The following is a 16,062-nucleotide window of genomic DNA, read 5'->3' as shown; positions in this document are numbered from 1 at the left end:
AAGGCTGTAGGCTGTAGAGAATAAGAATCCTTGTTGCAGATGTTGTTCCCTGGCAGTGTGTCTTTGAGGGAGGAATCCATAACAGTACCAGATCAAAGCAGCGAAACATCCAGGAGCTTTTGAAATCCTACAGAGGATTTTGTCTAAATGTGAACACCATTGAAATGATAATTGTAAAAAACAAAATCGGAAAACTGAAGCTGAATCTAACTTAAGGCAGAAGCAGGCACACCTTAAATTGGAAGAGGAGGATATTGTATTCTGAAATGGAAGATATTCTCTTGTCTGTAACTAGCGTGTGAGGCAAGCCTGATTTTGCTGGTTGCCAGTTGCTTGCAAAATACCCTCCTCTCACCTAAACTTAATGTTGCCACAAGAGATTGCCACTCCAATGTGAAAACATGCAGGATTTCTTTCCATTGTGCTCCTTTTCCCTTCATTTCAAACGTCATGAGAAGTACCTTGTTTGCTTCATTTCCTAGCTGCACTGTAGAGTCACGTAGCACCACGGGTAGCCAAGCATCCTCACTCTGTGGCAACTAACCGACCATTACACTGTAGGCTGATACTCTTTAGAGAGCTGGTGTAGGAAATGCAGTTCTGGAGGGATGAAAGGTCTGTGCACCTTTTGTGTGAGTTATGGAGCTTCTTGAGGCAGAGAGAAGCAGCAGAGGTCCAGCACAGAGGCAGCTCTCCTCAGCTGCCTAGGATCGATTCCCTGTTATTCCAGCCTCACCCCCGGGTGTGAGCCAAGAGCCACGTGCTCTCATGGCTCCAAGAGATGAAGCCATGGAGTGAAGCTTTGGAGTGATACACTCTTGAAAAGACTTAGCTGGGGAGAAAACCTGACATGAGTTTGCCAGAAGGAGTTTGTTGTGGTTGTGGTTTAAAGGCAATCCCCCGTAGTGCCCAAGCCAGAGGGTTCTGTTGGGCTAATCTTGCCAAGCAGGAGAGTGGTGGCAGCTAAGTGCTGACCACCTTCCAGGAGAAACTCACTCAGCAGGAGATGGGGTCAAGACCTCCCTTTCTAATCCCTTTTTCATATGAGTAGTCCCCTTGACTGCAGATGTTTGTGCATTTAAACGTGGTTGTGCATTTTAGTGCCTAGCTAGTAGAATCTCCATGCTGGAGGTGATTTGTTGTTGTTTTTTGGGGTTTTAAGGTGGTTTCTTCCCTACTTCTCCCCTCCTTTTTTTTCTTTTTTTTTTTTTTTGAGTTGATGTAAGGCAGACTTTCTCAAAGCTTTTTATCTTTGTTTTCTCCAAGTTATTTAAAAGATTCCCATTGCCCATTGTTTGTGCCATGGTTTTTCATCATGTTTAAGCAATCATTCCTTCAGTTAACATTTAATACATATCGGACATTGAAACCATCATTGTGTCCTCACTGTTTGGCCAACGTTAACCTTAGTTTCTCCTTGATACTAAAAGCTAATTGTTTTTACTTGAGGGCATAGAAAACATATAACAATTAAACTTTGCATATGCTGTAATAATAATAATAAATATATATTTTCAAACTTAAAAAAAAAGTAACATACAAATAACTGAGTAGCTTAGTAGCTTCACAGAAAGAAGTTACTTGCTGCATACTGCAAAAGAAAGACAAGCTTTTTATTTTTCAAGAATCTTCCTGATTCTTCATGTACCTCCATTTCTACTGAATTAGGAACCTAGTCCTGCAGACTTGTACTCTCATGAGCAGTCCCATCAACACTCCTAAGTACAGAGGCTGCAAGACAAGTCCCTAAGTGTTGCACATAGATAGAGATGTGTATATATATATATATATATATAGGGGGGAAAAAAGTATATATTGCCATTCTTGCCATGATCATCTTACAGGGTTTTATTTGCAAGCCCTTCTTTTCCAGAAGCACTGTTTTTCTGCCATGCATGAGTAAAGGAGCATGTTAGCTCCCCCCTGCTCTTGCCTCCTTGAGGCAAAGGAAGCATGTGCTTGTTTTAGGGATTGCTTATTTTATTTTGTAAGTAACTAGATGGCCTTAGTAACCAAATAGGGTAGGGGTGGGTGTTGCATGCTAGCCAGAGACTTAGAAATAAATTCTGCTTGTTTTAAGCAAAGCTGTGATCAAACAAAAATAGTATTTAAGATCATGCTAGTTCCCCAGAAGATGCATCGCTTGAAACAATAAAAAAACCTATTACCATCAGTTGCCTGCAGAATTTTGCTTTTAAAAACTAATGAAAAAAACCTACCCCCTCATAAAGTTACTGTAAAATCACCTAAGATGACCATGGCATAAATGGTAGGACAGTTTTCTTTTAAGAAGTTTATCATGCTACAACCAAGATGGATGAACTGTAATACATATTTTACAGACCTTGGACAAAATCTGTACAAGATACAGTTATCTTAAGAAACAGTTTTATTTTTTCTTTTCCTAGATGTGATCGAATTGCTAAATAGAGTTCCCAATCCTGCTGCTGCTGAAGCTGTTTGTAATTTGAGGCTTTAAGCAATGCTATGGCCAGATCCTACAAACTGCTACTCACATGACTGGTCTCATTGGGTCAGTCATGTGGACTGTTCACAAAATTAAAACCTAGCAGGATTGGGTTTAATTTGTGGTGGTGAAGGTGTGGCAATAGATTAGGAGGGTCTTTATTTTCCAACTTTATACAATTAGTAATACGCAATTTTTTTATTTACCTTAATTTTTTTTTGTAAGTCACTAGTTTGTGATGTAAAATGCCCCAAATCAAACTGTAATTGCAGAAAGGCACCTTTATGTTAACTTACATTTTTGTTTCAGTAAACAACTTGTTTACTTTTGCCTTTTATGAAAGTTACCTAGAATGTAGAGCATCTGTGAACAACATCAGTAAGCAAGCACAAGCCTTTCGGAGTTCAGTTAATTAGAATTAGCTTTTAATCTATAAAAGCTACTATGTTGTCCCTTGATGGTTATGTGCTCATGGTGTTTCCATGCAGAAAAATTAAATTGTAAAGCATGTGAAAAAAAAAAAAACAACCCAAACTATTAGAGGACAAGATTTATAATAACTGGCTTTTGATCAATGGCTGGAGAAAAGTTCAAAGCCATGCTTTACAGACCCTGCTTTCAGATGAGTTGAGGGTGTTAGGCACTTGCCAGAAAATATATAGCATCTTCAGAAGAACACTCTCAATACACAGAGTTGTTCCTCTAAGCAAGGTACAAGAAATACCACAGAACTAGAGGATTCTGTTCTTAGTCTAAACACAGGCATCTCGGTCGGTTTTGAGCTTAATGCCTTGGGTCTAACCAAAGGCTCTAATGCAAAAGGGAGCATTGTAGCTTTTATAATGAAACAATTGGACTAGTCTGCCAACTGACAGGATTACAAAGCAGGTGCTTTTTATTAATTGATGAGAGCTAAAGCTCATTTTTGATAGATTATCTATATTTATTAAACGTATTAATGTGTGTTTTATAACGTGCCCTTTTTTCCGCTGACTGTTGCATACTGGTATCTTACTGAGTACATCTTCGAAGGGTTTTCAAGACAATCAATGTGTACCATGAGGACTGTACAGGAGTATACAGAACTACAAAGGTTGTAAAGCATGGGCAAATGTTTTATTTTCAAAATGCTGTTCTTAACGAGAATAAAGGCTTTACTATTTACTTACAATGTTTGTGTTAACTTGCTGTTAAAGTCCACCTAAAATTCTTTCCATTACAGTAACCAAGTGGTGCTCCAGACAGCAGTGCCCTGTGGGGTGATACTGAGGGGGCAATTCTGCAATATAAGCTAAGCTAAACTAAAGGAAACCAGCTCCTTGAGGCTAGGGCCACATTCCTCCACCTTTGAACACACTCCCATTCTTACTCTCAGCTCTGGCACCTATCAAACCCACAGTGAGCCAGTCAAGGAGCTGAGCAGCCAAGCTCTTATTACTACAAGTGATTTTTTTTTTTGTTTTCTTTCTTCTTTCCAGTTGGCTCAGCAGTTTCCTTTACTGGCTCAAGTACTAGTGTGTATGGAAAGGAGGGGACAGGATCACACAGCTGGGGTTGAAGAGTGCAGTTTGGGAGTTTTTGTCTTTAAAGGGTTTGATGTTCCTGATCCGGTACAACAAACAGCATCACCAACAGGGAGAAAAAGAGTGGGTACTGGTGTAAAGACAAAGTCTGTGTAAGTGATGGAAGACATCCATGTTGAACCATAAGAAGAGCAGGAAGATGTCCATGTTGCATCACACTTTCATTCAGAACAATTAGACCTTTGTTTGACTTGTATGGAACGAGTAGTAGAACTGCAAATACTTTCTCTAATTGTGAAATTATAAAGCCTAAATAGGCCTATGCACATGAAGACTGAGTTAAAAACATGATGAGGGCTCCCAGGCAGGAGGGCCAAATCTGATTTTGTGTTCTGCTTGCACCTTATGTAGGTGAGTACACATCCACAACATCACTGAAAATGCTATCAGTGTGATCTTAATTTTACACTTTCTCAGCACATGTGCTAAGTGGTAACAAAAGGGTCTTTGACTTTTATCCCTTGCAGAAATGCAGAGCAACCCTGCCTTCAGCTGGACTTGCAGAGGCACAGCATTTCTGAAAATCAGTCTGCTGGGAACAGGGTTTTGTGTAAATTGTCAGGGTCAGTGAAGCTTTTCCAGCTTGTCCTAAGTGAAGATTTTTGCCTTGGTTTTAACACTTGCCTACATGGGAGTGTTACCCCCTTTATTTTATCCAGAGTTTTGTTTCTGTCAGGAAAAGCTTGCAAGTGAGCATTCAGGAATACAAGATAAACACAGCCACAGAATTCCATCTGTTTTAACAGAATTGTGCTCATTTAAACTACAAAGTAATTTTCTTTTGGCAGGCCGGGACCTTATGTAATCTCCCTTTGCTTTACAACACTTCACATGTAAAACTGTAATGCTAGAGTGATACTAAATGAGTACCACAAAGTTTGGTCCATGAGCTCTGTTTTGTGATATTAGTGAGAAAACTAAAATCAAGACCTTGAACGCTTTTATATACTTTCATTCAAATCTTCCCATTTGCTTCCCACTGCAACCACACAAAACAAAATATGAAATACTTCACTTGGCAAAACATCCACTGAAACAAAAAGTAAAAGGACCATACTTCCACTGCAAACACTCTGTTGTTCAATAAATAAATACATGAAGCTCCCCCACCCAACCTGAAAGACCTGTTAATCCTTTTTGCTTTGACACAGCTTCAGCACTCAGTTCTCAGTGCCATCTGTGGGAGTTGTGCATGTGTAGCTGAGAGCACAGTTGTTTGCTAGTGAGAAGTTATTGGATTGCTCAACAACAACCAAAAAAATTTTAAAAATAATTTTTACAAAGAAAGCAGCTCCTTGAGATTTTTGCTTTGAAGAATTTTTCAATTACAAGTCAGCAATGAAGTCATCCAGTTCACCTGGTGCAGAAATATATTCCTATCATCTAGGACAACAAGCAAGGTCAATAAAGAACAGTTTTTCTGTGTCTCAGTGGAAAGAAGAATGTTATCCATGTGATTGCAAAGGGGCTGCCAAATGGGAAAAATCAGGCAAACAAAGAGCAGAGGGTTGCTTGCTGAAGTAAACAATTCTAAATGAACAAAAGCTCTACATAAAAGTACAATGTCCCACCCCCTAGTGAAAGCTGTTTTCAAAGCTCTGTATTCTTTCAGAGTGCTGTAATACAGATTAACCTAATGTTTTTCTTCTGCTGATACAACAGGCTGGGTCCTCACACTGTTTCTGTGATTTCAGCTGTCCTGTTCTATTCTTACTAATTTACAAACTGCCTTTTAACTTATAAAAATGTGATTTTCTACTCCTGGTGCACTTCAGAAGATGCATCTGCACTGTGCGCCTCACACACCAAGCAATGTGTATTAACAAGTTGTGCTAAAGGCAAAGAAAGCCAAATAAGCCCCCCCCAAAAAATCCCATTTTGCACATAAGGTTCAGGAGAGCTGAATTAGCCTTCCAAGGCATGCAACTGAAAACCAGCAAACAAAATCCTCTTGGGACATACCCAGAATACCAAGCTGCAACAGGCCCCTGTGCTAATTTAAGGTGCTCCATGTGCTGCCAACCTGGAAGATCTCAGCTCATAGAATGCAGACAGGAACAGTAATGGATGATGTTGAGGAATACAGACAATCCCTTAGAAACCCAAAACACATCTGCAGGGGCAGGATATGCCTTATGTTCTACAATGGTCAAGGCTGTGTGTGTCCAGTGCCTCCCTGGCACAAGAGTGTTTCAGGGCTTTTGTTTTTACAGCTGGTAAGGAGAAAAATCAGAGTGGATTAAACATCCCACATCACTATGTAAATCCCATATACAAAATGCTAACTATTGTCTTGAACTTTATCTAATATCCCTTGATGGGATGAGGCTGGCCTTTGTAAATACCTCATAAAAATGGTAACAAGTTCCAAACTTGCAGGGCTCACACACAGTGTTTCACACACTACTCAAAGGAGTAGGTGTTTTGGGTAGCTGCTAGCAGTGCTTTTAGTCAAGAGTGCCCATGTCTTACCATAACCTGTGTTACTGAAGCATAACAATTCCAAATCACATCACACTAACCAGGAAGCACAGGTTGTCAGCATGAATCTGGATTGCAGGCAGTTATTGAAATAGTTTTTGACATATACTTGCTTCCTATGCAGACAGAAAAGTAAGATGTCCTCAGGATTCAGATATGCTGAAGGGATGTGGGAAGAAGCTGCCTGCCTAAGTCTGTTCACTAGAAATTTCCATTGGAAAAATGTATTTTTCAGACTGTGATACCTCAGACTGAAGTGATGTGCTCAAAACCTTTTGCAGTGTCTAAGGATGATGTTAATTTGTGTATTAGCATAGCTCCCATGAAGTTCAGAGCAACCTATACCAGCTGCTAATCTCCCCCCCCCCATTTCTCTCAGGCAACACCTATCTGAAAGCAATGAATGGTGTAAATGTCAGCATGAACAACCAGGTTACAACCTTGCCTTTCATAAGCTGAATTTTAACAACATCACTCTGAGCATTTGTTCTACAGAGCAAAAGAAAGATCCATTTCTATTTCCAGTTGCATTAAAAGAAACAATAATAATAGAAGTTGAACTTTCATAGCACAAATCCCATTTTACCCCTCTATGTCTCAGGTCACCATGTGCAGTTCTGCTGGCAGATTCCTATGGTTGCAGAACTGTGATTTTCCTGCAAGGCAGATCATTTCTTCTCCCTTGCAGAGATTTCCTACATGCTGGGGAAAGGCGTATGGACACAACCAGGCAGAACAAACTGCCCCAGGATGCCAGTTAGGCAGCAGATATTGCAACTGTGCACTGCTGGCAGTCTCAGGGTAGTGCCAAGAAAACCACTCACAGGAGGCTTGGATTCAGCTCCCATGAAAATTACAAACACCTTAAAAACTCCAAAATGTTTGTGCAAGAGAAAGTGTGAAAAACACCTGCAGAGAATGCATAATCACTGGCTTAGGGAGGGGCAAGATAAGATTTAAATAGAAGTCAGACAATCGTGATCACGGGCAGCACAGTCACAGTATTTCATGTAGTTTTAAAACATCAGCTCCCATTTAAGTCCTGAGATGCAGAAGAACTGAGGCCCTTAAGTGCTATCACAATGTAAGTTCAAAAAAAAAAAGACCTCCCATCTCATTTATTTCCAATATTGCAGCTCCTATCTCTGTAGGATGTATGGGGGTTTGTAATTCAGAGCTAACATGATTAAACTGGGGTTTAGCCACATGCATGTTCTAAATCATAGGACACTATAACCATCACTGCAATAATAAACACCAGTGGAGCCTGGTGATGAATTTCCTTGGAAGAGAGGTGGGGATTGCTCTGAAGTGGTTAGCACAACTGTTAACTGTCGGGTTTGACTTGCTGCTACAATGAAGTTCTTAGTTTCTCTGCCATTTTCCTTGGAAATGCTGCTCACCTGACATAGTTTATTATGCGTGTGCTGCAGTGTTGAGGCACAGGGGATGGCTAAAGGAAGCTCTGGATGTGAATGTGCTTGGGTTTCCTGCTGCAATTAGCTCCTGTGAGGGCAAACTCCAAAATCTGCAAAACTCCCATTGGACATTTGAGGATTTGCCTTCATTCTATTTGTATATGCATTAAGTTCAAACATCTTTACCATCTATTTTGGATAATAGACACAATTTTCCCTCATTTTAATGCACATTTTGGCTTGAGACATGGTTTTCAGCATAACAGCGAGCCAACCATGACCTACTTTATACACTACTGTATAACACAACTGGTTTGTGACAGTAGCTTATGAAAGGTTTATACACCCACACTACTCTGTTTAAATCATAAGAACTATGAGAATTACATTTAGTAATTTAAACAGTTGAAAAGAGTAATGAAAAATACCACAGACTCGGACTATAAGAAGATGAAAATCCATTAAAGAAAATCTATTGGAATAACTTATTAGCAGGGGCTTAGAGTAAAAAATATATATAGAAAGGAGTTTCACCCTAGCCTCCCAATGAAATGCCAAAGAAGCCTGAACATGAAACTGGAGCCACCAGCAATCTTTCTGAAATAAGATCTGACTTTTAAAGAGACAGTTCTTTATAAAGTGTGTGTAATTTTAGCCTCTTAATATTGGAAGTCAGCATGTCTGCTGTTATTAGTGAAACTTTTCTCTTCAGGAAATCTTCAGTCAGTACTGATAAGAAAATTATGCACTGTGGGAATAAAAAGATATATTAAGCAAACAATCACATAATAAACCAGAAAATATGCCCATAGACATCTCTGCTGCTCATGAACCTGAAATGGATCTGCCAGAGGATCACTCATCAGCAAAGGCTTCTTCAAGATGGTTATATAAAAAATTGACAGGGCAAACCTAATTCTCCAAATCAGCAACAGAGTTCATGAAACACTTAGTCTTGCCTCCATGACTTTAGACAACAACGTCAGGATACTTTTTAATTCACTTAGGATCAAATTAGGGAAGCAAGAGCTGACATACAGGAGAATCCCAAACACCAACATGCAGTAACAGAGATGGGGAAAAAAGGGCTGGAGGATGTCTAGCAGAGGTGTTTGTGCAGTGCACCATGCTCTCCTAGGATTTTGACAGAAAGATTAAGAATTCATCTGGACATATCTGGGTGGCATTTTTTACAATTCAAGGTGCACAAAGAGAAAAGAAGTACTGGAAGGTACAAACATTAGACTAGATGAACAACTGGCATCAACACCTGAGTTTAGGAGAGAGCAAACTACACAGAAGTGCTGGAGGCCCTATTGCTACTGATGATCCAGGTGTCTTCCAAATCATTCAATGGACTGAGATTCATGACGAGACAGCCACAGAAAGGCAGCACCTTAGGGAAAGAAAGGAACCAGCACACCTTTGGTGCATCTGATTAATGCAGGCTTTTCCATGTAAATAGTAATTACACAAAAAGGGAATGGTGAACATACAGCTGACCAGAAATGGAGAAAAATCATTCTGGTGGGGCAGGTTCCCATTAAAAAGCTTTTTGGGATTTACAGGCAGAAGCCAACACAGACACAAAACTGGAATGCCAGATTTGCTGGGCAGCTTCATGAAAACTACACTGCCACCCATTTGCCCCTCTTATTTCTGAACTGTTTCCTACTTGCAAAATGTGACAGGCTCTGTAAAGTCACCAAATTTCAACTGTTACACAGACTAAAACAAATGATCAGGTGGGGTAAAAAAAAAATCCAAGACAATTACATTGAAAAAGATTCCAAGTGACTAATGCCACAGTCTGGGTTTAAAGGGAAGCCTGGGGCAAGTAGCTGGTATGCTCTGCAATGTCACCCACTTCTTGCTAATCTCTGAATCGTATTTTAAGTAAGTCTCCACTAACAGTTCATGGTCTTTCTTTCCTTACCCTCCCTTCCCCTTTTTTTCTTTTCAACCAAGAGTCTCCAGTCCCATTTTGCTACAGGTCTATTTGGAAGTTTTACATTTTAACCAGTGACAGTCTTCTCTCCAGGCTTTTACCACACCTCACAGCTACAAATAGAAATCCTGGCTTTGCCTATCTAAATGACTAACAAAAAACACCAACAGAATGTTCAATTAAAAAGCTCCCCATTTTGTCCCTGCTATCTTGCAAAAGGCTGAAAGAAACAGAAGAAGGGAAACCAAAACAAACAAAAAACCTCAACCAACCAAAAAGCCAACCCACAGTGAAACAGAACACGAAAGAATTTCTCCTCTCCTTAAAAACAGAAAAACAAACAAAGTGGTTATATAACCGAGAAAGATCACCAAATTGCAGTTGTGTTTTGGGGTTTTTTTTCCCATTACAAATCATTATTAACAACTGCAGAGTGAAGGGTAAAAATACAGCTCTGGTACTGGCAGATCAGTTCAGGCTTGTGCTAGCTCATAGACTGCTGTTCTGTGTGAGCACAATTCAGAAGATCACATCTTTTGTAGCTTATCTAAATGATCATCTTTCCTTTTTCTCCTTTTTTTTCCTTTTCAAACATTCCCAAGGTAGCTGCAGAAATCAAATGTTACTGTAATCTTTATCACTGTAATCTTTATCACTCTTCAAAGACGTCTGAGTCTGGGGTGTGGACCAAAAAAGCAGAATCTGCATCATGAGTCTTATGACTTTTATCACTACATTCTCAGCTGTTGGTGCCAAGATTAAACTTTCAGAAACATCTCAAGCATCTTGAATTAGGCTTGATGAAAACCACCACATACCCAGCTATCGGCACTGCTTTGTTCTTTCATTTTCTGTTTTTCTTTCTTTTTTGTTTTTTTTTTTTAAGAAGAAATTTGAAGGTCTTTTGTGTAACTGAAACCTTCTATATGTGCTTTTAAATCAAAAGCAATCACATGTGTGAATCCATTTGGACTGTAGCACTTTTGTTTCCAGAAGCAACAAACCAAATAGCTGTAAATACAGTAACGTTTGGTAAAAAAAAAAAAAGCAGAGTTGAATTCTTTTAATTGCAGTGTCCAGCTGACAGCCTTCCACTTTAAGCTTGTTTGCACAGCTCAGTTTGAAAGAAAATGGTTTGAGGAAATACCTTCAACATGTCAGATCTTCACATCTCTGTGTATATAGATGATAGATTTTATAACAGGTATCTAGACAGTGTAAAACCACAGAATGTGGGGAGGTCACCACATAACAGGAGCTCTGCAGGGAGATTAATTAAAGAACCACAGCCTGAGTAAAAGGAGGGCAGTTGAAATTAGAAACAAATTATTTTGTTTAAAATTTTCCTAAAACATGACTACATTTCAACCACCCTTGGTGTAAGTGGGAGGCTGGGGGAAGAAACTCTCTTATAGAAAAACCTGATTAATTCCTTATTGTTTACTGAGCTGAATTTTCCTAAATAAACCACAGAGGAGCAGTCTTTAAGGAATCCATTAACTATTCAGAACTAAGGCTTTTCCTAATCCAGCATTCTTACCTACAGTATATTTTAGATATGTTTTTTAAGTGTCAAATGTCCCATTTATATAAATCCCCTCATCAGTACTTCCCTTGGGAAACTCCTCAGGCCTGCAAACACGCATGGGGTTGCAGCTTCATTTACAGCCCCATTCATAAGGGTTCGTTAGAGCACAGGACTATACTCAGCTTTATTTGTTCATGGAATGATAGCCCTTTTTTTTTTTCTTTCCCTTTTTTTCTCTGGGTACTGAATTTAACATTTACCTTCCTCAGTTCATTCTGCTCTGATGTGATATGACTGTTTTTCCTTCTCTGGAGACATTCAAAACCCATCTGGATGCATTCCTGTGCAGCCTGCCCTAGGTGATCCTGCTCTGGCAGGGGGGTTGGTCTGGATGATTTCTGGAGGGCCCTTCTAACCCCTGACATTCAGTGATTCTGTGGTATACCATGCAGCCATCCCTCAAAAGGAGGCAGACTCAATTTCTCCTGCCCGACTTAGCTTGGTAAGCATATTTAGCTTCCAAATCCTTTCTCATAATTCAGGTGCAGGCACACCACAGCTGTGTAAGGAGTGACTGCCTGCATTTCCTTGCTCCTTGACAGCATGCATCTGTTCCTGCTCTAGCACTCCTGAAACATGCAGCCTGTTCTGTCCTTTATCTGCAATCTTCTTTCATACTTTCAAGGATTTTCCAGTGTCAGAACACCCACGTTTGAAGTTCCTCAGCATGTTGCTGGTTGCATCTTCCCAAGGGAAAAGATTTTTTCCATGAGAGAAGAATTTTTTTAATCTCTCCATAGAGGTGAATAGTAACTTCTACTGCCAAAGGAGAAATCCAGCTCGAAAAACAAATGGAATGTAAAGGAATATTCCCTCCTGTATCTGGAGGTCAATCCCCCACCTGCTGTGAAGATTACTTTTTGTCTCAGCTTGGTTTAACTGGATTTTCCACACACTCTGTACATTCAGTGCTACAGAAGTACCTTGCAAAGCCAAGGCTCTGGTTGATCTGCAAGCACTGCCAACTAATAGGGTCACAACTTTTGACAAAAAGCCAGGAATATGTATTTCTTTTACCATTTTCCATAAGAAGGATGCAGTTTAGAAGTAAAATTTTACAAATTTTCTGCAAGTATGAAGAAGAAAAGAAAGAAATAAAAGAAATCCATTAGGAAATAAACCATCTGAAAGTACCAGACAGTGTATACAGAACCAATGGTCTTTCCACCAGCACACCAGCAGAGGAATAACCAATGGGCAGTGGTTTTAAATTAGGGAAGAGTAGATTTAGACTGGGTGTTAGAAACAAGTTCTTTACCATGGAGGTGATGGAACACTGGAACAGGTTGCCTGGGGAGGTGGTTGAAGCCCCATCCCTGGAGATATTCAAGATCAGGGTCAGCAAGGCTCTGAGCAACCTGATCTAGTGGACAATGTCCCTGGTGACTGCAGGGACTGGATGACCTTTGGTAGTCCATTTCATTTAGGTGTGTTCAGAAAAAAGCCCAACTGTTTTCAAATTCCTTTCATTGTAATCCAGACAGCTTTTCATTTTCCCTGATGTCTGATCAGTAGTGCATCTTCATGGAAATATTAAAGCAAAACCATGACTAGAGCTGTGTGGCATACCAGCTAGAAAACAAGAAGATGCAGCACATCATGTTCTGTTTCAAATGGATGCTGTAGGCTGCAGATATTGACAAAACAGATATGGACAGCCATAGATAAATACACTCTGGGAAAAGAAGTTCTCCTAAACCATCACTCTCACGGTAGAACATCAGCCTCATGAAACCAAAATCAGGTGTTGCTATGGGTGTGCCACACCCTGCTAAACGTGATCTCAAATAACATGTAGCTTGTTAAATCATCCATTGAAATACATTGACATTAAAGTCATTTCAGTAAATTGGAATAATAAAGTCTGAAAGGAATAATCATATTTTTAAAGAAGTTAAATAAGTAAGAAGCCCCAGCTTGTCTGCTGTTCACTCACACCCTCTGGAGGCTGGGGTTTTATTAGCTGCACTTTCTGCAGGCAATATTTATGGTTTTTTATTCTGTAAAACACTCTGGAACAAATTTATCCCATCAGTTGTCCTATACTGGGGACAATTCTCTTTCTCCCTACAAGTCTAAAGCTGTCAGCCACTAAACTGAGCCCTGAGTGCTCTGCATCTCTCCACATTTTCAGTCTGAAAGCAGAAACTGTTAGGAGTAAGGACTATGACACGTTAAAGACAGCTCATTTGGTGGAATGTGGCCTTGCAGCAGTGCAGCAGTACAGCAAACAAAATGTCAGCTAGGAATGCTGCATCTTTATGAGCTTGGGCAAAGGCTGAAAGAAACACACCTTTTTCTTTGCACTCAAGAAATTTAGCATTAAAAGGGGTCAATAATCATTTATAAAGTGATTTTCATGCAAAGTTTTCCCACTTTCTATCCTAGCACACTTTGAAAACTAGCAATACAGAGTGTAAGAGTGATAGTGAAAGAAGAAGGAGGAATTCCCTGCAAAGGTAAACACAACAAAAAAAAAAAACCAAAAACAAAAGCCAAACAAGACTCTTTAAACATGTTGTGAAGCAGGAGAACCAGTGGTTTATATGAGGCTACACTACAGCCTGGCCTAGCAGAGCAAGCAGAGACACCTTGCAGGGTATGGTCTCACATGACACAGCAGGCAGAGGAACAGATTAGCTGATCTAAAAGCAAGCAGCCATCACGAACGGCCAGTTTCCCTTCCCTCTGTTACTGTTGCACCATTTCCCTTACCCTGGATGCAAGGATTGTGCCACTCCTGGGCATCTCAGTCTGTCAGACTGATCCAGCAGAAAACTAACCCGAGGGGCAGCAGAACAGAGCTGCTCCTTTGTCAGATCAGCCAGCTGAAGCAGTGCACCGTGATCGCTAGTGCCAAGAGATGGAAAGGATGGCAGGAGCCTTGGCCAAGGAAGCACAGGACTGCCTTTTTAACAGGGAAGTTGCTGGGCTGCTTTAGCTGCCCCATAAAAATCAGACTTTTGGTCCCTATTAGAAAAAAGCCTTCAACAGTGTTTCATTCCGGATTGGAAGAAACCTCCCAAAGCATTTCATTCTGAATTAAGTTCTAATGAAAACTAAAACTTTGCTGTTGCAGTACCTATGAACATGTTCTAACACACTTCCTGAAACTTGAAAAATAAATTAAGAATAAATTAAGAATACTTTGGCATTTTTTAATTACAACCAGCCTGCATTTCTAACTTCCTCTTCATATCCCATTTAAGTATCATGCTGGTCAAGATTACACAACCACACTTTGATAAAATGATCGTCTTTGCCTGAAACACCCTTGAAATAAGTTAGACACAGCTTTGTGCTGAGAGCCACAACAAAGCAGAATCTGTTAGCTCACATTAACCAAGTCTCTGGCTGATATTTCCATGGAAGGTATGCTGATCTTTCTGGTAGTGTCATCAATAGAATCACATTACTGCTCGAGTCAGCATTTTCTGAAAGCTGTTTGGCAGCTCCCCCTTCATCCCCTACAGCTAGATTCAACACTGTTTACAGCAGCTAATAGATAGGATTAGAGTCATATACAAGTTTAAGAGCTACTCCATTGTTGTCCTTAATGTAGTTCACTTTGTAGTAAATTGTTGTGTCTATTTAAAAATGGTTTTCCTCTTTTTCTTTTGATCATGATGCTGACGCTTTATTGGTGACATCTGGAGTTTTAGTAACAATAACTGCTTTGTCTGCTTGATGAGAAAGCTCAGTGGTTTAATTAAAGGGGATTAATTGAATTAAAGGAATTATTTAATTGAGTTAAACTAAACAAACAGCAAGACAAGGTTAAGAAGCAGTTGTGTTATGCTGTTTGTTATTGCACGAGGGCAAAGTCAGCTGGGTTAGACTGAATCACTGGCAAAAGCAGTTTGACCTAACCTTGCTGACTTCACAGTGAAATAGGGTTGAACAATATTAATAAACAGCAGAACAGTACCAGCAGAAATGAGAGCAGCTGGAGCCCTAACAAAATTAATTATGGCATCACAGATGAGACAGATAATGAAAACCCCTGGACAGTAACTTCTCAAACTAGTACAGCTGTTTGCAGACAGCCATCTGTCTGGGCCCCAAGGCTGTTTCATGTATGGACACTCTTAAATTAACTTAGCAGAGCTGAGTTAAGGAATCACAAAATCAATGTGATAATATTGAAAGCTAATGTGATCTGGGCAATACAAACTTGTACTGATTTAAGAAAAAACATGTTGAAAAGGGGCAATTTTACAACTTTCCTTGAAGTGATGAAACAGCCATGTGTCCTAGAGTCCTAAAATCATCCATTTGATGACAGGAAAGCTCCAGGAGAGTGATTAAAAGGAAATTTGTTTTGCCTTTTGAGACAATTGGCAAAGAAGGCAAAGGAAATCTTACCACTATGTTACTCTCTAGAACAACAAAAACATAGTTTATGGAAAGATTGAATTTCTACAGAGACTGGAGTTTTTTAATCAGTTCAGCTGCCAAATCACACAGTCAACTCCACCCTTAGCCTCTGCTTTTCTTCACTGCAACATTTTGAAAATGGCTTCACCTTATCCTCTGAAAATGCACTTGGGATTTTCACCTCAAAGATTTCACAGGCA

The 16,062-nt window shown here is 39.8% G+C and overlaps 1 protein-coding gene across 1 annotated transcript in view; it reads right to left on the bottom strand.

The window, feature by feature from the left end:
• Positions 1-13,864: 13,864 nt before the first annotated feature.
• The window catches only part of IQCK (IQ motif containing K), a 28,193-nt gene continuing 25,995 nt past the window's right edge, over positions 13,865-16,062 (bottom strand). Inside the window, exons 9-10 of the mRNA XM_054391313.1 lie at positions 15,851-15,864; positions 13,865-13,936 (exon numbers count right to left, since the gene is read on the bottom strand). Of these exons, the coding sequence (XP_054247288.1) occupies positions 13,865-13,936; positions 15,851-15,864 (86 nt within the window). The remainder of the gene's footprint in view (positions 13,937-15,850; positions 15,865-16,062) is intronic.

Source organism: Indicator indicator, chromosome 22 (genome assembly GCF_027791375.1).
Source record: "Indicator indicator isolate 239-I01 chromosome 22, UM_Iind_1.1, whole genome shotgun sequence".
Lineage (NCBI taxonomy): Eukaryota > Metazoa > Chordata > Aves > Piciformes > Indicatoridae > Indicator > Indicator indicator.
This window is presented reverse-complemented; position numbering and strand designations above follow the sequence as displayed.